The sequence below is a fragment of the Hoplias malabaricus genome, chromosome 6, assembly GCF_029633855.1.
Source record: "Hoplias malabaricus isolate fHopMal1 chromosome 6, fHopMal1.hap1, whole genome shotgun sequence".
NCBI lineage: Eukaryota > Metazoa > Chordata > Actinopteri > Characiformes > Erythrinidae > Hoplias > Hoplias malabaricus.
In genome coordinates, this window is record NC_089805.1 from 9587035 (window position 1) to 9609534 (window position 22500).

A 22500-nucleotide genomic window follows, 5' to 3' on the forward strand; every position below is an offset into this window, starting at 1 on the left:
CCCTGTGTCTGTGTGGGTTTCCTCCGGGTGACTGTCTGTGAGGAGTGTGGTGTGTTCTCCCTGTGTCTGCGTGGGCTTCCTCCGGGTGACTGTCTGTGAGGAGTGTGGTGTGTTCTCCCTGTGTCTGCGTGGGCTTCCTCCGTGTGACTGTCTGTGAGGAGTGTGGTGTGTTCTCCCTGTGTCTGCGTGGGTTTCCTCCGGGTTACTGTCTGTGAGGAGTGTGGTGTGTTCTCCCTGTGTCTGCGTGGGTTTCCTCCGGGTGACTGTCTGTGAGGAGTGTGGTGTGTTCTCCCTGTGTCTGCGTGGGTTTCCTCCAGGTGACTGTCTGTGAGGAGTTTGGTGTGTTCTCCCTGTGTCTGTGTGGGCTTCCTCCGGGTGACTGTCTGTGAGGAGTGTGATGTGTTCCCCCTGTGTCTGCGTGGGTTTCCTCCGGGTGACTGTCTGTGAGGAGTGTGGTGTGTTCTCCCTGTGTCTGTCTGGGTTTCCTCTGGGTGTCTGTCTGTGAGGAGTGTGTTCTCCCTGTGTCCGTGTGGGTTTCCTCCGGGTGCTCCAGTTTCCTCCCACGGTCCAAAAACACACGTTGGTAGGTGGATTGGCGACTCAAAAATGTCCATAGGTGTGAGCGTGTGAGTGAATGTGTGAGTGTGAGTCGCCCCCTGGGAAGGCTGCCTTGTGCCCAGTGATTCACTGAATGGAATAAGGGTTACAGATAATGAATGAATGAATACAGTATGTAAAACAACACTAGTGTAGTTTGGTTCTGACATCATCCCATCACTGCATCTGTGTTTTGGACATTTTACATTTTTATATTTAAAAACTTCCTTGAAAATCTGCCTTTTTTTACTGCTTAAAACGTTCATAATTACCTAAAAAAAGTTACCTAAATTGGATTTAATATGAAAATATAAAGAAGAAGCTACATATGCTATTTCTATACATTGATTCCAAAAGCACGTGCACAGGACACAGACCCAGAACACTTTCATTATAAATAAAAGTGTAATAAAGTATTATGGAAATATAATTAAATTAAATACAGCGCTGGCTTCAATGAGATTCAAATGTGAGACAAACTTAAAGCCAACTATGTGAGGATTAAGCTGTCAGTAAGCTGTCAGAGCCCGAGGACAGGAATTCACCAGAGTTTAAGGAAACACTGCAGGAATGTGACGCAGTCTGCACTGGGCTGTGGGTCACATTTAGGGAAAGCACTAACTATTAATTACAATGCTCTGCAATAATCAAGAGACACAATGTCCAGTCAAAATGGACGTTAAGTAAACAATGTTTTCACTGGGTAGCTATCAGAAGTTGAACGTTACTTCCACAAATGGTGAGCTTCCCATGGCACGTTGTAGGAATCCTGGAAATATGACTCAAATTCATCTCGAGACCAGACTGTTCACTCCTGCTTCTATTCTTTTTCTGATTGCTTTTCAGTCTGCGGGGATGTTTTCAACACCTCAAGTGTAGTTTCGAAATTGGTTGCATCCCCTGCTTCTCACAATCTAAATAATATTCTTCCTTTTTGTCTATTTCCTTTTCTCACTAACATCTTCGTGACAGATCCAGCGGGAGGATGGACACAAACAACTGGGGATTATATCAGATTAAGTGGAGCTTGATTTTTTTACCCCCCGTCCCTCAGAGATTAAAGCTTTATCTGATGAAGACAATCTTGTTTTGGAAAATTGTTTTCATTTGAAGTGTCTTTATCTGATCTCCTTGGAAACACCTGGAAAATGTAAAGTAAAGGCAGCTTTGACTGACCATATTTGACATCTCAAAGATCAGTGATTAATAATGATATAATTCTGAAAAGAATGATCTTTAGCTGCCTGTGCAGCACCTGATTGAGAACTTGACAAAATTCTGCACCTGATTTGTCTGAGAAACTCTTCTAATAAATCTATAGAGGAAAGAGAGGTGGCACTCAGCCTGATTCTCTCCTCCCTTTCCTTCCCTTCTTTCCTGTCCTCCTCCTCGGCCAAAGTTCATCACTCACTGATCAGGACATTACCTCACAGAAATTTCCTGTACCACCACCATGGCTCTCTCTCTCTCTCTCTCTCTCGCTCTTTCTCTCTTTCTCTAATGTACAACAAAACCTTTATCCACACCTGTGTGTGCGCGCACGTGTGTGTGTGTGTGTATGTGTGACATGACATAAGTTGGAGAACATTGAGAAAAGGAGGGTTTCATGGAAAGCATCTCTCTCTCTCTCTCTCTCTCCCATAACTGCTTTTGAAGATACAGGTCTTTTCTTCATCTGTGGCCCAACAGAAACATCCTGACTTCATAAACTCAAATCAACTTTTCCATCTTCTTCCCCGCTCCTTCCTCTCGTCCTCGGCTGAACTGAGTCACAGCTTCACTTCACACCATCTGATCCGAAAGAAGCCAAGAGCGGCACTCATCTTCCATATTAAGCTTTGCACTCCTGTATCAAAGCATTCGGCGATGAAGCATCTCTTCAAAGCCTTCTGTTACACTCTTAAAATAAAGGTGCCAACTGGGTCCATGGCAAATGCTGTAGGAGGACTATGTTCCGGTTCCACCAAGAACATCCCAAAGTAAATCATTTTGAATTAAACCAAGAAATGTGAAGGTAATTAAACCCTTTTAAACGTTCATGTACCTCACAAGCTCCTGATCAGCAAAGACATGTTTGACGTATGATATTAGCCTGTGTTTAGAGCTGAAGCTGCAATGCTAATGTACAACAAAACCTTTATCCACACCTGTGTGTGCGTGTGTGTGTGTGTGTGTGTGTGTGTGTGTGTGTGTGTGTGTGTGTGTGTGTGTGTGACATGACGTAAGTTGGAGAACATTGAGGAAAGGAGGGTTTCATGGAAAGCATAGAGGAAGCACTTGGTGTTTCTTTCCTGTGCTAAAGAACACAAAGTAGCTCAGGGAAACTGCGTGTGTGTGTGTAGTGTGTGTGTGTGTGTGTGTATTTGCATTAGGGTGTGTATGCAGCTGCAGCCGCCCCCCTCACCCCCACCCATGTCGCCCCAGAAAGGTGCTATCTGAAACTGAAAGGGTCATTGCTGTTACTGGAAAAGAACACACTAGTCTGGGCAGGGCCTGGGCAGGATCACACACATTAGTCACTTACGCAAGAAAAGCAATGCTAAAGGCAGGAATAACAGACCCCTAAGACCCTCAGCTTCTATGATATTGTCCCCCAAATGGGGATCTCCAAAATGCCAACTTTACAGGAGAAATCTGCCTACACTTGTAATGGAAGTTAATATAAAAAGGTTTTACTCCTGGTCAATTCTGGAGCATTTCTATTGGTCCATTCTTCACGAAAGTTCAGCTGTTTTTAAACAATAAAGGAAAATAAACATCGTATATATATTGCAATACATCTCCACTGCATGACCAGGGAAGTAGTCACGTTTTCCCGAGCTGCAGAGGTTTCTTGGGCAGGAAGAGTCTGATCCGAAGCTCATCTGAAGACTGAATCTCGTCAATTGTCTCAACTAATGGGGTTAAAGCTGCACTAAGTAAGTCGCTAATTAATGGCCTGCTAAGCTTGGAAGCCGGAGTCTCTGATAATCCTGCTTGGGCTAATGGAAATCTGGCAGATTTAAAAGATACCCTGGAAACCGCTGAAGCTTTCACACCAAAACAACTTTAGTATTTCATTAGGGGTGGATTTTCCCAGCTGGAGGTTGGCTCGGCTGAATTTATGCTAACGGCTAGTACTGAACAGTACAGTGATGTTGTGGAAGTAAACCAGTAATTTGCTGGTACGGAACACGCCCAGGAGGCCTGAAACATGGAGGTGACATTGGGCAGGAGTTCAGGGAGTCTTCAGATATAAGTAAAGCCAAGTGATGCTGACAAACACTTTATATTTTTATAGACTAGCATGGAGATAGCCTAGCAAGCTAGTTAGCTTCATCTACCATCTAAAATGAATGGCATTTCAGCCCCTTTCAGACGGGAGTAGATTTACCTTTGGAAATGGAGTAATGTAATTATTACCAGAGTCTCGGTCATTTTAGCCGGTCGAATTTTGACCATTTCAGTCATTTTTCAGAAACAATTTCGTAGCCTTTGACCTACCGTAGGGCAGTAAAAATAAACTTAGGTATAATAATTTTACATGAACTGAGACGTGGGTGAATATTCTGTGGTAAAAGAGTTGTTTGCAGGTTTTCTCAGGAAAGGAGACAATTAAATAGATTATGGCAGCCGTTATAATGACTTTGTGAAGGACTATGTGTGAGTGAAGAATTTTGCCATCTTTTTGTAAACGATCTCTTATGAAAACCTTAAAGATAAGGTCATTTAGAGAGTTTTGTGGATTTATGATTCTGGGCTGTTCTCAGAACAGTAGCCGCTCCCATCTGTTATTTACAGCAATATTTCTTATCCAGTGAGAATCCATCACAAACATTACTGACGTCCTGTGGTAAAACGACATTACCCCAGCTCCCACAGTAAAGCTATCCTGTCCGAGTAGGGCTTAGTGCCTGTATCCTGTCATTAAACAATCACTGGACACTGCTGGGGCCTGCAGAATATGATATGATGTTGTTAGACGATGACTCTAACCAATACAGGATTAAAGAGGCTGTCAACTCATTTCCTAAATCAATTTCTTGGCTGATAGCTGTAATATCTGGTATGAATTAGTTATTAAGTGATGTTTGGACTGAGAGTATCTCAGGGCGCTCTTTGATCGGGGGTGGGTGGACCAGCCTGGAAGGAGCGGATGTAAATTTTTCACGGCATGAATGGGAAAATGATTTTTCATTCACCTGTGCCACATAAACCACAGCGTTAACATGATACATCAAAGTACTACAGAGTCACACCCATTTAACGTAACTTCATCTCTGAAATCTGATATTTGACAAGTCCCTACAGTGCTGTTCTCTCTTTAAGCTCCAACAGATTTATGGTTAAGGGTTGCGTTTTAACTTCCAGTAATGAATTTCCTATCCACATGGCCATTAAATAAAACTTTATTTTTAAGAAGAGATGTCTGAGGTGATTAAAAAAAAAAGATAACTTCAAAAATGAGCAGAAAATTCAAGAAACATTATTAAGAAATTTTCAATACATTATTAAAGAAACACTACGTTTTGCTCTTGGGCTCCCCCTATAGTTGCAGAGTGTAATTCACTTTTACTGCACTGTCCCCACAGGGAGTGTGTTTCCTACACTGCTCCAAAACTTACATAGTGCAGTTTCTGGAGTGCTGAGGACAGAGTAGCACAGACAGAGGTCCTATCGTCCCTGTTAGAAATCAGTGATGCATCACAATAATTTTGCAGTAATTTTAAGGTAAAAATATAAATTACCTTATGTTCCTTTAAATTTATCAGTAGAATGGGACATATATATATATCAAATGTAGAATTCAGTATTGTACTTTATCCATGCTAGAGCCCTTCATGCTGCACTGTCTCAGCAGTCTGGCCCTGTCTGCCCCAAGAGTCACTCAGATCTATAGACTGTTCTCCACTTTATCTCCTATTATACACCACTCAAGGCTAAAGCTGCAAAAATGAAAAAAGCTTGTACGTGCAGAATGAGCCGTCTGAGAGGAAAGCGGTGCAGAAAGAAGCTTGTAGCGCTGAGAAAGGGAAAAGGGAAGGTACAGTATTAAGCTCGGGCACAGTTCAGATCTGCTCTTTCACTGTGACGACTGAGCTACAGCAGCGCCAGGAGTCTTCAATGGCAGGAAGGGAGAGACCCAGCTGTGGTCATTGTGAGGCCAGTGCAGATTCAGATGAGAGACCAACTCTCAAGCCCAGTAGGGTACAGTGCTCAGACAAAAATCACAGTGCAAGCAACAATAAAAGAAGCCTAACGCAGCTCAGATCAGGGTTACTGCTCCCTGCTAAGGTCACGATGCTTCAGTGCCAAATATATATAGTGTAGAGTGTTATGAAGCCCACCAGCAGTGGGCTTTGAAGCAGTGGGACTGTATTCTCTTGAGTGATGGTGCTCTTTCCAGTCCAATGAGTTGGGAGTGGGGTTTGTGAACCAGAACTGAATATTTAACACCAGTACTTCACTTCACTGATGTTCCCGTGGCTGAATGCCATCAAATCCTTACAGAAAAAAAGCCATTCGATTAGAGTAGAATCTGCTAATTCAACATTTTCTAACATGGCTTTCCACTTTAATGCTATTGGCCACTGAACAAAATCTGATTTCCCTCCAGTCACTGCATTCAACCCACATTTATGTGAGAGCGCAAAGACGAGGTTAAACAGACCAAAGTAGAAACTACAAGGACTGAGAGATGATAAGAGCACTGAGTAAAAATGGGGAAAACAAGAACCGAGAAGAAAGAAAACCGAGCAAAAACAACTAAAAGCCAGAGCTTCTGCTCTTCACTGCTGTGTACTCAGGATCCAGGAGAACAGGGACTCATTATCATTTAAAGGAACAGGCGCTGAAAGTGGCCATTCTGTTTACACAGGGGGAGAACACTACTGGTGTTTAATCCTTTTGGTATTTTGACATTTCATTAAGACTCTGATCACACGTGGGAAAGGAGTAGAACATATGCTTCCTCTGAGATAGGAGGCCAACCCACTGCTTCTTTTTGAACATGTTTACAAGCACACGGACAGTCATGTAAGGCCCAATAGTCCCCAAAAATATATTACTGTTATTATTTATTTATTCATTACTATATGACAATTATCAACATACACTCTCAGGACATGTATTTTGTTCAACACAGGAAAGAAATCTCAATATCTGCATCTACAAGTTCCTCCGTGATTACTGAAGCACTCTGTAGATACTGTGTACACCTCTGTGATTGATTTATATAAAAAAACGAGAAAAAATAAGTGGAATTCCCTGCCACTGAACAGTGCCTTTGTTTTTAAGAGTGCTGATAATTAAGCCCTGTGGTACGCTCTCAGGTAGCCCAGACGACACCACAAGCTGAGCTTGTTCCCTCCCCCCTGGGGAAGCATTTCCAAAGATGCAAACACAGCTGGTAAAATTCACTAATCATCTGCAGTGTTTGTGCGGTGCTTAATCAGGCAGCGGCTCTGAAGAGGGCTTTGAGTCTCACAGGTACAGAGCACAGCTACTCCAGAGACTTCCTCTCCCCCTCTCTCTACCTCTCTCTCACCCACTCACTCAGCTGTGTGTCACCTTGCTGCAGGCTACAGCGCACACACACACACACACACACACACAGACTCATGTAGTCCAGCCTCGAAACATAAAACCCAACAGGCTCAAAACTGTGCCACTGACCCAACACTCCTCAGTGAAGCTGCAGTTACTGCTGACCCCACCACAAGACAACACCAGCCCAAACAATGAAGCCAGACAAGCCAGCTACTGAAAATACAGAATGACTCAGTATTCAGTGGGTCATGTTCATTAAGGCTGTTCCCCCACCCTGGACCTAGTCTCTCACCTTCTTGCTTAATTTGGACCTAATTGAAATCAAATGTACTTAAATTCCATGTTCCTTAGCAGCGCAACCATCAAGGTGTTGAGCCTATCCTCTGGACATCTAGAGTCCAGTGATGCCTCAGGTGTCTCCCTGGGTTTGTAGGATGGCCCTTACCCACCCCATATCACTCAGCTAACATAACAACATTAGGAAATTAGCGTTCTCCTGCAAATGTGTTGAGTGGTCATTAAGTGGTCTTGCAGTTTGAAAAGAGGCAGCCGTGGGCTCACATGACTTACATGTGCACACCCACACACTCACACACACACACACAGGCTTACAGAGACTTCTGTAGTCATTTTTCACAATCAAGCTACGTTCATTACGCTATGGAAATGTTGTTGTTGTTGTTGTTGTTTTTACTTGTGACTATGTGTAACCTTCTATCAAATAAAAACAGATTAATCAGACAAGAGATCGCATATTAAACACTGTATCTATTATTTACGGCCAAAGAAAAACATGTATCTCCATTTTTTGTCGATTATTAATGTACTACATCACTTGATAACAGCAAAAAAATAATTGTAAATAATAAATAAATACATTTTGTGGTTCTGTATAAAACCCCTCAGTTTGCAAAATAACCCACAGCATTAATTTCACTTATAAACTCAGACAGTAGAGGTTCTGACCTGTGTGGAGCGGTCAGGCAGCCTGTAGTTCTGGTTCTGAAGGAAGCGGCAGCCGTCCTTGGCCAGTCTCTGGACCATCTCCAGACGTGACAGTTCATCTGGCGACCTCAGCGCACACACACCTCCCTGCTGCAGAGCCGGGGGCAGAGAGAACAGGTACTTCAGCCCACAGTCCCACGCCATGCTGCCCATCGCTCACACACACACACACACTCAGTGGCACACTCCCAGAATGAGAGCCAGGTGCACCACCAGCTCTCCAAAACACACAGCGCCCCTCAGTCCAATAAACTCCACACAAAAAAGTGTGTGGTGCGTGTGGGTTTGTGGTAGAGCCTTAAACACTAAGTTCTATCCGAAAGTGTGGCAAAACAAACAGAATTGACAGCACTCCTCTCTCTTTCATCCCTCGCTCCTTCTCTCCTTTCTTCTCTAGACTATAAGTGAGAGAACCCGTGTGCTTTTCCTCAGTGAGTAAGCGTGTGTACTGTGTTTCTCTTTCTGTGTGTGTGTGGGGGGGGTGTGTGTGTAACTCCTCCCAAAAGGCGGGAAAAGTACAGAAAGAGAAACTTAACCGCACATAAACTCCAGAGGAAAGGAAACTCTGGAGTATTTCTTTTCCTGAAAGGAAGGAATTTAAGACGCCACACACTCAAGCTTATCATGATACGCTCTATGGCCAAATGTTTGCGGACACCTGCTCATCTAGTATTTCTGATTTTCTGAGAAGGCTTCACACTAGGTTTGATTGGATTTGACTGCATTCATCCACAAGTGCATTACTGAGGTCAGGCACTGGTGTTGGATCACAGACACCATTCCAACTCACCCCAAAGCTACTGGATGCAGCTGGTGGTCTATACTCCTCTAGCTGACCCTTGGCACTGAGCACGGAGCATCTGTGTTCAGAACCCACAACCGTGTCTATAAACTTTTGGACATGGTGTAGTGTATGGGGCTGCAATGTAATCTCCCCAGAATGTCAAAGTCTTTATTAGGTCCCCAAAACATGCTAATAACATGGCTTAACACACACACACACACACACACACACACACACACACACCGTACAGCACTCATGGGCTGCTGAGATATTGAGGACCGGGTGGTGGGGGGACGGAACCATATTATCAGAGCCAGACCCGGCCCATTTGTTTATTTACGCAGGGCAGTGTTTTGATTGGCTGTAACCACAAGCTCTTCCTGTGAGGTAAACTATCCCACAGTGCCACTGAAACAATGGAGCGACGCAAGCAGACCGTCAAGACAACATTGGTGAAAACGTCCAAAAACACAGTGAAGGCGTAAAGAAAACACCCACAGGACGAATGAAAACCTACTGAATCTATGGGATTACTATTAACATAGCATTCCATTATTAAAGTGACTTTCCATTATGTTTAAATACATTACATTGAGTCCACGGACATGTGCACAGACTCAATGCCATTGGGTTACAGAGCCTCTGAGCCTTTGACGGTGAAGCAGTGTGGCTGTGTTCTCTGGAGTGATAAAGCTCAGTTCAGTACCTCTGGGACAAGTTGGAGTGGTGTTTATGATCCAGACCCTATTCCTCCAATATCAGGACCTGACAATGCCATCAAATTACAAACTTTCCTATGAGTAGAAGATGTGTAGAAGCTGTTAATGCAAGAAAGGCAGGGGAAGACTAACGATGCATGCTCTTGATATCATACAAAATGCTGGGGGGGGGGTCTGTAACTTTTAGCCATTAAACATTCAACCACAAGCAGCTACAAGCAGCTGAGACCACGTGTCATGCTAAACGTGGCTTACCTTCAACCCAGTTAAAAGGAGATGTCTAGTGCTACTGAAATATTAATGTAAGGTGTGTGTGTGTGTGTGTGTGTGTGTGTGTCTGTGTGTCTGTTTGTAAGGCGGAAGTGTGTATGAGTCACTGAGGCTTGTCTTAATGGCAGCTTTTACACTAGCACTGGTCATTTCGGCCCGTGTCTGTGGGGCTGACCACATGTACGTAAAGAGGGCAGAGAAGGAGAAGATAATAAACGCTGTAATAAGCTGTGGGTGAACTACAGAGGAGCTCTAATCAGACACTGCACATTTATGTTGTACAACAACAACACAGGGGTGTGCGATATGACGATATAAACAATATCACAAAATATTTTTGAGAGTATACCATGGCTGTTTGTTACAAGAGGAGTGGGAGGCACAACACAACCAGTCTCATTTTATTGATGTAACATCATTTATCTATGTACTTATTATTCTACATATGTACCTATATATTTCTGAGAAGGTGTATTGGACTGAAAGGACATGGAGTTGTAAAGAAGTCTTGACTGAGGAAAGGAAATAGACACAAAAGAAGAACCACAGAGAAGAACTTTGGAGGTGTGGAATAACATTCCAGCAGACGGCTTCGAAAAACTGGGAGCAAGGCCCTTGTAAAGAATGGATTCCTAATATTCTCAAATTATCTTTCTTATTATCATCATTACCATTTTTGATTGTAGTAATATTCATGCAAAAAATGAGCATAATCTTTGACAATTTTCATTGCAGTTAATTTTATTGTAGCTATCAATTATCTACTATAATGTCAGTGTGGGTTTCCTCTGGGTGACTGTCTGTGAGGAGTGTGGTGTGTTCTCCCTGTGTCTGCGTGGGTTTCCTCTGGGTGACTGTCTGTGAGGAGTGTGGTGTGTTCTCCCTGTGTCTGCGTGGGTTTCCTCCGGGTGACTGTCTGTGAGGAGTGTGGTGTGTTCTCCCTGTGTTCGTGTGGGTTTCCTCCGGGTGACTGTCTGCGAGGAGTGTGGTGTGTTCTCCCTGTGTCCATTTGGGTTTCCTCCAGGTGACTGTCTGTGAGGAGTGTGGTGTGTTCTCCCTGTGTCTGCGTGGGTTTCCTCCAGGTGACTCTCTGTGAGGAGTGTGGTGTGTTCTCCCTGTGTCTGCGTGGGTTTCCTCCGGGTGACTGTCTGTGAGGAGTGTGGTGTGTTCTCCCTGTGTCCGTGAGGGTTTCCTCCGGGTGACTGTCTGCGAGGAGTGTGGTGTGTTCTCCCTGTGTCCATTTGGGTTTCCTCCGGGTGACTTTCTGTGAGGAGTGTGGTGTGTTCTCCCTGTGTCTGCGTGTGGGTTTCCTCCGGGTGACTGTCTGTGAGGAGTGTGGTGTGTTCTCCCTGTGTCTGCATGGGTTTCCTCCGGGTGCTCCAGTTTCCTCCCACAGTCCAAAAACACATGTTGGTAGGTGGATTGGCGACTCAAAAGTGTCCATAGGTGTGAGTGTGTGAGTGAACGTGTGAGTGTGTGTCACCCCGCTAAGTACTGGCGCCCCCTCCAGGGTGTATTCCTGCCTTACACTCAGTGATTCCGAGTAGCTTCTGGATCCACTGCAACCTGAAACTGACAAGCGCTTACAGACAATGAATTTGTCTAATCACCAATGCTGCATTACTATTTACCCATTCCGTTTTGTAACCCCTGGACATGAATTCCACCCTTCACTCCTAGGATTGCTCCAGACTGCGATGGGTGAGTGACCACTAACACTAATGTTTAGGGTGTGTCTGTCAGTGGAGTGTATTTTTAAACCTCGTAGTCATATTATGTTGTTTTCTTTATTTTCTCAGCACCTCTAATGAGAAACTACTCCTCTCTGCGAGATCTGTATCATTAACTATAAATAATCTCTCTCTCTCTCTCTCTCTTGGTCAAACACACACACACACAAACAGAAAAAAACTCATACACAACTTCACTCATCAGCTCTATCCCACAGTAGTTTCCTCAGTAAACAAAGCCGTCTGATAAGCGTCTCCAGAGTGACCATCTGCCCACAGCACCACAGCGTTTCCTGTTAGCCCCTTACAACCACAACAAGCCTGGGAATAAATAGTTCAATCTAATGAACTACTTTCAGGCCTCTTCCTTATATTATTTTTATTTTTGTTTTATTTTTCTGTTTCTTTTTTTTTTTCAGTCCAGCTGTGCTTGGATCTGCACAGCATATGTCCTCAGTCTGATCTCAGAGCTGTCCTATGCTCCTATGCTTGTCAGATCTAAAAGTTGTGTCTATTGTGCATCAAATAAAATGGGATGCTCTGGAGCTGCTGCACCTGAGCTTAAAGTGCCCACTGCCAGGCGCTGGGCTTTAAAGCTGTGGAACTGTGTTCTCTGGATACAGAAATATCCAGAACCAATCGTACAGCATTATGACCCGACATCACTAATATTCTCACTGATGAATGCCATCAAATTCTCACAGAAATGTTCATTATATAAGGCCACAGTGTAAGAATCACCCCATCTGATGCCTACTCTGAGTGGAGTGTCAGATTGGACAGGGTTAAGTCTGATCCCAGGCCTGTTCTGCTCCTTGCCTGTAATTGTGTTGCCTCTGATGAATTATTGAGATAGAGTAAGAGGTTTCCCATGTTTTGAAGACGTGCCAAGAGCCCTCGCCTGCCCACTTATGCCCCCTCTCTCTCTCTCTCTCTCTCTCTCTCTCTCTCTCTCTCTCTCTCTCTCTCTCTCTCTCTCTCTCTCTCCTGCCCTCTGTCCCGTTCTATTCCTCCTATCTCTCGCGCCCACACAACACGCGCTCACTCACACACACACACAAACACACAAATGTTCACACATCATCCATACTATCCTGCAAAAGGGTCTCCTTAAAAAAGGAAAACCGGAACATGCACATCACCAGATCCAGCGTGACCTTGAGGATGAGGAAGAAAGGAAAGATGCTGTAAGACTACAAACTACGACATGGATAAATAATGTATAAACCAGATGAAAAATGAATCGGACATCAGCAAATTCACACGCGCCTTAAACCAGTAATTCGTTTTCGTGCAGGACCCTAATGTGTTTATTCTGCTTTACGCTGCTGAGTCATTACCTGTGATTCTAAATCACATGGGCTTTTAGCAGCTCAGGAAACAGGGGATAAATATCAGCCAGTGCAGGAAAAGTCATTTTCCGTTTTCCCCAGGCTGGTCTGCGCTTATCCCAGCAGGCTCTCACACTCCTACCCTGGATGGAAGGAAGTCACACTGTATGAAGTGTGTGGACATCCAAGCTTTCTCTGAAAACGAAACGTATTTATAACGAGTTTGTCGCCTGTTAAAGCAGTAACAGCTTCTGCTGGTCAGAGAAGTCTGTCCACTTGTTATTGGAACGCTGCAGGTGCATTACGTGAAATGATGTGGCGATGTCGGGAGATATGTTTTGGATCAAAAACACAATTCCAATCAGCCCAAAGTCCTTGGACAGTGCTCAGTCTCTCCAAAGAACACGGATCTTGCGGTGTACAGCCCTGGGAGGCTCTGTTACCTTTGTAGCTTTGTTTTGTAGCAACTTTAGTCCTATATCTAACTGCTCCAGAGCTCTATTACATTCTGTACTTCTCTGTAGAGATTATATTGAAGCTGTGTGTCTACAAACATTTGGAAATAAAATGAGAGATTCTGGAGTGCCTCACAGGTGGATATGTTAAGAATCACCATGCTCAATGCCAAACATGGTCTAGTGGAGTATAAAGCAGCCTCCACCTCAGCACTGAGCTCTGAAGCAGAGGATCTGTTCTAGATGTCCACAAATTTCTGGCCACATGGTGGAAGAGGTTTTAGACCTCACTTGTGTGTACAGAACTATGCTTCAGTGTTCCTTAGTATTTTCTACATGTTAACGTTAATGAGGCATGGCAGCGTGGAGATGTTTACACATTTATTTTCTACATATAGTCAATATGATTCACTCTAACGCCTCTGAAAACTGTGATTTATAGTCGAGGTGTACACAGTCCATAGTATAATCCCTTTACTACAGTGATGTATTTATTCACTACACCCCCATACAGCCCTCTCCCACTTAATGCCTCACTGGTCACAAATTCAGAGATGGTCCCTTTTAACTAAACAAAGTCTGACTCCAGTGTGATGTACTGTACGTACACAATGGCCACATTACAATGCATCCGCATCAGTTTCAACTGCTCCGCAGCCTAAAGCCAGGGGGCTTTATAGACTACAATCCCACGCTTGGTACTGAGTATGGTGACATAAGCAGCTGCTCCAGTGTGTCACATTTCCAAACATTCATTCATTTATTTATTGTCTATAAGCGCTTATCCAATTCAGGGTCACAGTGGGTCCAGAGCTTACCCAGGCACAAGGCAGGAACACACCCTGGGGGGGGGCACCAGTCCTTCACAGGGCGACACACACACACACACATTCACTCCCACACTCACATCTACGGACACTTTTGAGACGCCAATCCACCTACCAATGTGTGTTTTCAGACCGTGGGAGGAAACCTGAGCACCCGAAGGAAACCCACACAGACACAGGGAGAACACAACACACTCCTCACAGACAGTCACCCGGAGGAAACCCACACAGACACAGAGAGAAAACACCACACTCCTCACAGACATTCACACGGAGGAAACCCACACAGACACATGGAAAACACACCACACTCCTCACAGACATTCACACGGAGGAAACCCACACAGACACATGGAAAACACACCACACTCCTCACAGACAGTCACCCGGAGAAAACCCACGCAGACACATGGAAAACACACCACACTCCTCACAGACAGTCACCCGGAGGAAACCCACGCAGACACAGGGAGAACACACCACACTCCTCACAGACAGTCACCCGGAGCAGGACTCTAACCCTACCTGCCGTGCCACCGTGCCACCCCACACTATGATGTATATTTGACATAGCAATATCTCTGCTATGTATCTAGACTACATTTACCATACCTTAGCTTTGTCTTCTGCTGGTTTTTGTGGTTCTTGAGGGGAACTTTCTGCTGAATCTGACGTGTCCTCCTCTGACACTGCAATCAATCCGAATAAAAGCAATTAAACTGCTGTCAGCACAACTGACTTTGTTATGTAACGGATAACACACTTTCATCTTACTTGACTTCCTCGCTTTCCTTGCCAGCGCTGCTGCTAGTTCATTTTGTACCTGCGAGGAACAAGAGACAGAAAATAAGACAAAGTTTTTAGGATGAGAAAGGCTTCTACTATGGGGAACTGAACAGAAGCAGGCTACAGAGACCGTGCATTTGCTACATTTAAGAAAGTGCTAGGAGACGAAAGCAAATGTTGAAAGTTTAAAAACACACTCTGAAAAGGCCCAGAGTGGCGCGGTAATTAATGCTCTACAGTTCTCCTTTAATGGAGAAGAGCTGTAGAAGGTTTTCTACGCAGGACTTCTGGGCTTACACTGCACCACGGGACACTGGAGTTGATTGACTTTTCTTTGAAATGTTAAAAGCTGCCAGAACCCCATACAGTCTGGTCCTCCAGAGCTGTGGAGGTCAGCCACTGCAGACAGAATGGGACGCCTACAGTACACTATTAGACCAACACATCCAGGACATTTTGTTGGTAATGAAGGGTATCATTAGGTTGTTTGTCCCTTTTTTGTTTCAGTAACAGCATCTAATTTTCTAAGAATGCTTTACTCAGGTAGCTGGATCATTTCTGTGAGGATCTGGTTGCAGTCAGGCACATAATCTGGGGGCCTTTAGGCATAAAAACACTGTTAAATTCAAACAAAAAACTGAAGAGGGTATTGGGGTATATTTCTATTGTTGTCTTCCATTTTGAATGTCATTTCTAGGCTGTTTGATCTGTTTGTGTGTGTCTGTGTGTGTGTGAGTCTGTCTGGGCTGAGAGAGAGAGAGAGAGAGAGATAATTACAAGTGATTCTCTCAGCCCCAGTGGTGACAGATGGTCCTGCCTTGGGTTCAAAAGGCAGTCATGAGCTTAACTGGACAGCTCCACCACAAACAGTGGGTCAGCAGCCTCCTGCACTGACCACTGCTCCCCTAACCACCCCCCTTCCTGCCCCCAACATCCCCCCCCCCCCCCCCCCCCAAACACACACACACACACACAAACACACACACTCTAACTCACCGTGGAAGTAAGTCGTTCAAGAGCCTTCATCTGGAGAATCTCACTGCAGATATCCCTCTTCCCCTCAGGATCCTCTTCAGGACTGGAGACACACACACACACACACACACACACACACACACACACCACACAAAACATCACACACTTGATAAGCTTCTTTCAAAGGACAATGAAAATTATCCCACACACAGGTGCTCAAATAAAACAAGTTGAGACTTAACAAACATGGGGAGCTAGGGAATACACACACACACACACACACATTCATACACAGGGTTTTATCTTTTTGTAGTTGGAAGTCATCTAGAAAGGCAACAGATGTTGGAACATCGCTGTGAAGATTAGACAGCATTCAGAAACTCAAGCTGAGATCATCCCAAATGTACTAGATATCTACTAACTAGCTTCCTCTGGTTCTCCAGCAAATACAGGACATTACAGTCCCAACAATGGCCAAAAACAAACACAGCGGGCACTCTCCAGTGAAAACTCCCTCAGCTCCGTGCTGCCCCCTGCTGGTGACACACAGCAACACACAACAACCTCCAGACTCAGCATGGCCACCTTGGATGGTCATTCATCTTCGTTTTGACATGTAGGACACACACACACTTGACTCAAGCATCCGTGAAAATATTCCTGCTTCTCCGCTTCCAGAACACGGCCCATGGAGAATACTCCACACAGGGAGAAAGTGCCTACACGGGAAAAACACTGCGATAAAGGAGGACAAAACAAACATTCAGAGCTGAGGAACAAGGCTTCCCGAGCCATTCCCATCCCTCTACCCCAGAGGTGGCGGAGAGGATGAAAAATAGGCCAGAGAGTTGGAGAAGTGGGCCAAAGTTTCTCTGTCACTCTCCATCATCAGCCGCCGTGACACTTCTTCATCACACGCTCCATCTCCTCTGACTCTCATGGCACACACACGCACATTCATGCTGCCTCAAGATCCTGGCTTTGACAACACTCTCCTCGGTCACACGAACATCTCTGTCACAATTTTTTGGCAGAATTTGGGACACCCTTGTTCTAATTAAGAAAGAAAACCTGCGTATGTTATGTTCATTATCAAAATACATAAGGAACAAAATTAAAAATATCAAACGTCAATTCTTTAAGATGATTTTGGAAGAGAGTAAAGGTCTGAGAGTGTGGTTAGTACCTAATAAACGTGGTCTAAGGATGGACCCCAATAAAGAGCACTCATGACCCGCTGGTGCATAGGCAGATCTTCCCTGGAGACACAGGGAGAACACACCACACTCCTCATAGACAGTCACCCGGAAGAAACCCACTCAGACACAGGGAGAACACACCACACTCCTCACAGACAGTCACCCGGAGGAAACCCACGCAGACACAGGGAGAACACACCACACTCCTCACAGACAGTCACCCGGAGGAAACCCACGCAGACACTGAGAGAACACACCACACTCCTCACAGACAGTCACCCGGAGGAAACCCACGCAGACACAGGGAGAACACACCACACTCCTCACAGACAGTCACCCGGAGGAAACCCACGCAGACACAGGGAGAACACACCACACTCCTCACAGACAGTCACCCTGAGCAGGAATTGAACCCACAACTTCCAGGTCCCTGAAGTAGTGTGACTGCGACTCTAGCTGCTGCTTTTCTTATAGACAACAACAATCATCAAAAGATGTCATCTGACCTGGGGTGGGGTGAACTATATGCTGGACTTGCTTTTGGTCATGTTGAATCCTAACATAAAGACTATAAACAGGCTATAAATGCTGTGTACATGTAAGATTACACTGTTTACACTGCTGATATTACCATGCACTAGCACTGCTGCAACATTCTCACAAAACACACACACACTCTCACACACACCAAAGAGATTCAGGGACTCAACTTCAAGCTTCGTAGTTTCAGATGCTGAATCATGTTTACGGGAAAACACACAGCATTTCAAATTCTCAAAATAAAAATAAATAAAAATAAAACAGTCAGTTGCCTGTTTAAAAAACATTAATCAAATTTAGAGCAACTGTGTCCTGAACGTGAGGAGCTTTTTAGTGCAATAAAAAAACATAATTAAAGTAAAGCTATTTCTGGATATAATTAAATGCACCTGGGGTCCTGTTCCTCTGTGATTTTATTTCTGTCTGGAGCAGCTCCTGAGAAAATCACACGCTGAATTACTCTCTGTCTTTCACCTTGTTGCACCTGGATACAAATCTCTGCAGTTTTCATACTCACCACTGCTAGTAGCTGTGCTTTTAAAAAGTCAGTAAAGCATTGACCTGGTCTGGATGGTAAAAGGTTTCATGCCATATGCAGAAAAAGAAGAAATTATCTCAATGTGAAAAGCCAGGAGCTGTGGCCTAATGGTTAGAGAAGAGGGCTTAGGGCTGAGAGGTCATTGGTTCAATTCCCATGACTGGCTTGAAACTGAGGGCGGTGGGAGTGAAGAAACAGCACTGTCCTCCTCCCTCAATCCATGGCTGAGGTGCCCTTGAGCAAGGCACCAAACCCACAACTGCTCCCTGGGGGCCAGGGATGGCTGCCCGCCGCTCTGGGTGTGTTCACTGTCACAGATGGGTTAAACGTGGAAGACACATTTCGTTGTATGTTGTACAATGACAAATAATTGAATATTTAATTTTACATTTTAATAACGGAAGCAAGAGGTCTGGAAATGAGTCAGGGATTACAATATACACACAGTGCATTACTGTTCAACAGTGTTCTCTCTCTCTCTCTCTCTCTCTCTCTCTCTCTGTCTCTCTCTCTCTCTCTCTCACGCACACACACACATACACACACACATACACACACACAGAAAGCTCACTCAGCCTGACTCCCACACCAGCTCTGGTGAAACTGGTACTGGTGAAGATAACATTCAAATCACATGCAAATGGCGCTGAGCAGTTGGCAGATGTGTGCATGGAATATCCAAATAGATTCTTCAGAAAAGAGAGAGTCGACATAGAACCGTCCACTTTGACGAGGAGAGGCTACTGGCACACGACAGAAAAATGTAGAAAACCCAAAACACAAATGACAGCGTCTCGGACACCATCCGAGCTGAACGCTGAACGACAAATTCACCTTGTTTTGCCGCAAATGTCTTACCTCACATTGATCTACATTGATTTCTACAGAAACAGAGCCAGTGTGCCTTGAAAGCTCAGTTTCACAGCACTAGGTTAAAAAGGCACAGGCTTCAGCATCGGGAGGAACTGTTTACACAGCAGTGGGATATGGACAATAAAAACAGTGAACTGGCTTTGGATTTTTATGGATGGTAGCAGTCATGTTGTTCATCATCATTATTTAAAAAACAAACAAACAAACAAATAAACCAAAAAAAAAAAAAAAGCTCCACAGCCATAAGAATCCATAAACTACACTATCATTAAATTAGGTTCAGTATATCAGACTGAGCGCGGCACGGTGGCGCAGCAGGTAGCGTCGCAGGTTCCTCCGGGTGACTGTCTGTGAGGAGTGTGGTGTGTTCTCCCTGTGTCTGCGTGGGTTTCCTCCGGGTGACTGTCTGTGAGGAGTGTGGTGTGTTCTCCCTGTGTCTGTGTGGGTTTCCTCCGGGTGACTGTCTGTGAGGAGTGTGGTGTGTTCTCCCTGTGTCTGTGTGGGTTTCCTCCAGGTGACTGTCTGTGAGGAGTGTGGTGTGTTCTCCCTGTGTCTGTGTGGGTTTCCTTCAGGTGACTGTCTGTGAGGAGTGTGGTGTGTTCTCTCTGTGTCTGCGTGGGTTTCCTCCAGGTGACTGTCTGTGAGGAGTGTGGTGTGTTCTCCCTGTGTCTGTGTGGGTTTCCTCCAGGTGACTGTCTGTGAGGAGTGTGGTGTGTTCTCCCTGTGTCTGTGTGGGTTTCCTTCAGGTGACTGTCTGTGAGGAGTGTGGTGTGTTCTCTCTGTGTCTGCGTGGGTTTCCTCCGGGTGACTGTCTGTGAGGAGTGTGGTGTGTTCTTCCTGTGTCAGCGTGGGTTTCCTCCGGGTGACTGTCTGTGAGGAGTGTGGTGTGTTCTCCCTGTGTCTGTGTGGGTTTCCTCCAGGTGACAGTCTGTGAGGAGTGTGGTGTGTTCTCCCTGTGTCTGTGTGGGTTTCCTCCAGGTGACTGTCTGTGAGGAGTGTGGTGTGTTCTCCCTGTGTCTGTGTGGGTTTCCTTCAGGTGACTGTCTGTGAGGAGTGTGGTGTGTTCTCCCTGTGTCTCCGTGGGTTTCCTCCGGGTGACTGTCTGTGAGGAGTGTGGTGTGTTCTCCCTGTGTTTGCGTGGGTTTCCTCCGGGTGACTGTCTGTGAGGAGTGTGGTGTGTTCTCCCTGTGTCTGAGTGGGTTTCCTCCGGGTGACTGTCTGTGAGGAGAGTGGTGTGTTCTCCCTGTGTCTGCGTGGGTTTCCTCCAGGTGACTGTCTGTGAGGAGTGTGGTGTGTTCTCCCTGTGTCTGAGTGGGTTTCCTCTGGGTGACTGTCTGTGAGGAGTGTGGTGTGTTCTCCCTGTGTCATCTCAGTCGTCACACAGAAACGAAGCAAACTGAGTTTGATTGGACAGGTCGGATTGACAGTTAGTGTGAGGTCTTGGCCTGGACAGGAGTGGACAGCTACTGTCAGAAACGGCCTCTCTCTGTGTCATGATCAATCCTGTCAGTGCAAAACTGCAGGCGACCCTGTGTCCTTCTCGCTGTCGCATCAAAGGCGCACGCTCAAAAATGTCTACAATCCCTGGCTCTCCGTGGGGTCCCATGACTCCTGCTGATGTGGGATGTCCCAGCAGGGATGATATTTCATTCCCAAAGAAGACACAGATCAAATCGAGGGAGTTTTCCAGTGTGATTACAGAGAGAAGGACACCTGTGACAAGAATAAATCTTGAGAAAATTCATGTAAATATAAATAAAACACCAACGAACATTCATTCATTCATTGTCTGTAAGCGCTAAACCAGTTCAGGGTCACGGTGGGTCCGGAGCCTACCCAGAATCACTGGGCGCAAGGCAAGAACACACCCAGGAGGGTGTAGCAGGGCGACACACACTCACACAGTCACCAATTCACCTACCAACGTGTGATTTTGGACGTGTGAACTGTGGAACAGTGTTCTCTGGAGTACTCTAATAAACCCAAAAATGGAAATAAAGACATTTGGCTCTAAATCCATCTACGGTCAAATTCACAATGAGAGTGCCTTCTGACAGAAACCTTTATGACACTGTGTAAGTGACAGAAACAGGATGATTGTCGTGGAAACTATGTCAAAAACACGGCTTTGAAGCAATACCCAGAGGAAATAAGACCCTGTAACAGCAGCGATGTCATCAATAATGCCTGTTCCCATGGTTACGCTGCCCATTTCATTTTGAAGGACAGGCAAGACAAGCGTGGGAGTGTAAACAAACACATGCAGCTCTCTTGAACGGAAGGAAAACAAATGAGCACCTACTGCAAAGTAGATTTACTCCAAGGGTGTTTTGAATAAAAAAAAAAATAGAAGCAAAGGGGTCATATGCTTGAACCACTGTGGCCATTTCTTAATGAATCTTAATGAATGACTTCTGAACTAAGCACAGAGATTCACCGTCGCATACAAGAGCTGAAACCTCGTTCTGACTGCTGTTGCGCATACTGTCAGATGTCTGCTGTTGGGGAAGTTGGCTCCGCATTTAACGCAGAACACTGACCAGGAGTGGGTTTTGAGGTTAAAAAACGTTCCCCGCAGCTTTTCTTCTCCTTTGTGTGCGCATCTTCTTTTGTTTTTTACCCAATACTAGCATTTGCTCTTTTTTCTGCGAGTAACAAAAGGAACTTTATTAACTGATAGAGATATATTGTCCATCGTGTACAGATTTTAACATACAATGCATTTTTAACCAAGTGGCGAAACCTTAAAGCAATGGCATCGTGTCCAAACGGGTCTGATTTATTTCCTATATTCATTTAAATTTATGAAACATCCAGTGTGTACCAGCCTTTATTCTGTGAAAGTACAAAGTCCCTTCATTTTATTACTTTTCCCATTGAAATGGGCTTTGAAATGGGAAATTTGTTGAATTTTCAAATGGCCGCCCTGCATTGCACCTCATTCAAAAAATAGATTGAGTCACAGTTTCTGCCGGAGGCAATGGGGCTAAACTGCTGAAGGCTGAAGGCTTTAGAAATCCGTTCTGATGTCACGATAATATTTTAGCCTGATTTAAAATGGGCCGGGGGTTTCAGATGGAGTGTGTGGAACCAGGAGAGAATGATTCAAAATGTATTTCTTTCTGATTTGAGTCTTTTAAGAATGTTTTGTAAAGCTAGGTGTCTCCGGAACCTGACAGGCCGCGTATGTTCTTACAGATAAGGCAACGCAGTCTCAGTGTCCTGGCGGTAAACAGAGAAAAGAGACAGGTAAAAAAAGAAGTGTAACAATAGTGGTGAGGGGTAAGCAGAAGACTGGCTCCTCATTTCTCCTCTCACTGTGTTGCTTTAATGCTTTTTTACT

At 44.9% G+C, this 22500-nt stretch overlaps 1 protein-coding gene across 1 annotated transcript in view; it reads right to left on the reverse strand.

Annotated features, from left to right (window-relative positions):
- The window catches only part of rapgef5a (Rap guanine nucleotide exchange factor (GEF) 5a), a 78246-nt gene that overhangs the window by 30963 nt on the left and 24783 nt on the right, over positions 1-22500 (reverse strand). Inside the window, exons 6-9 of the mRNA XM_066674910.1 lie at positions 16029-16110; positions 15021-15069; positions 14859-14935; positions 8092-8220 (exon numbers count right to left, since the gene is read on the reverse strand). Coding sequence (XP_066531007.1) covers positions 8092-8220; positions 14859-14935; positions 15021-15069; positions 16029-16110 — 337 coding nt within the window. The remainder of the gene's footprint in view (positions 1-8091; positions 8221-14858; positions 14936-15020; positions 15070-16028; positions 16111-22500) is intronic.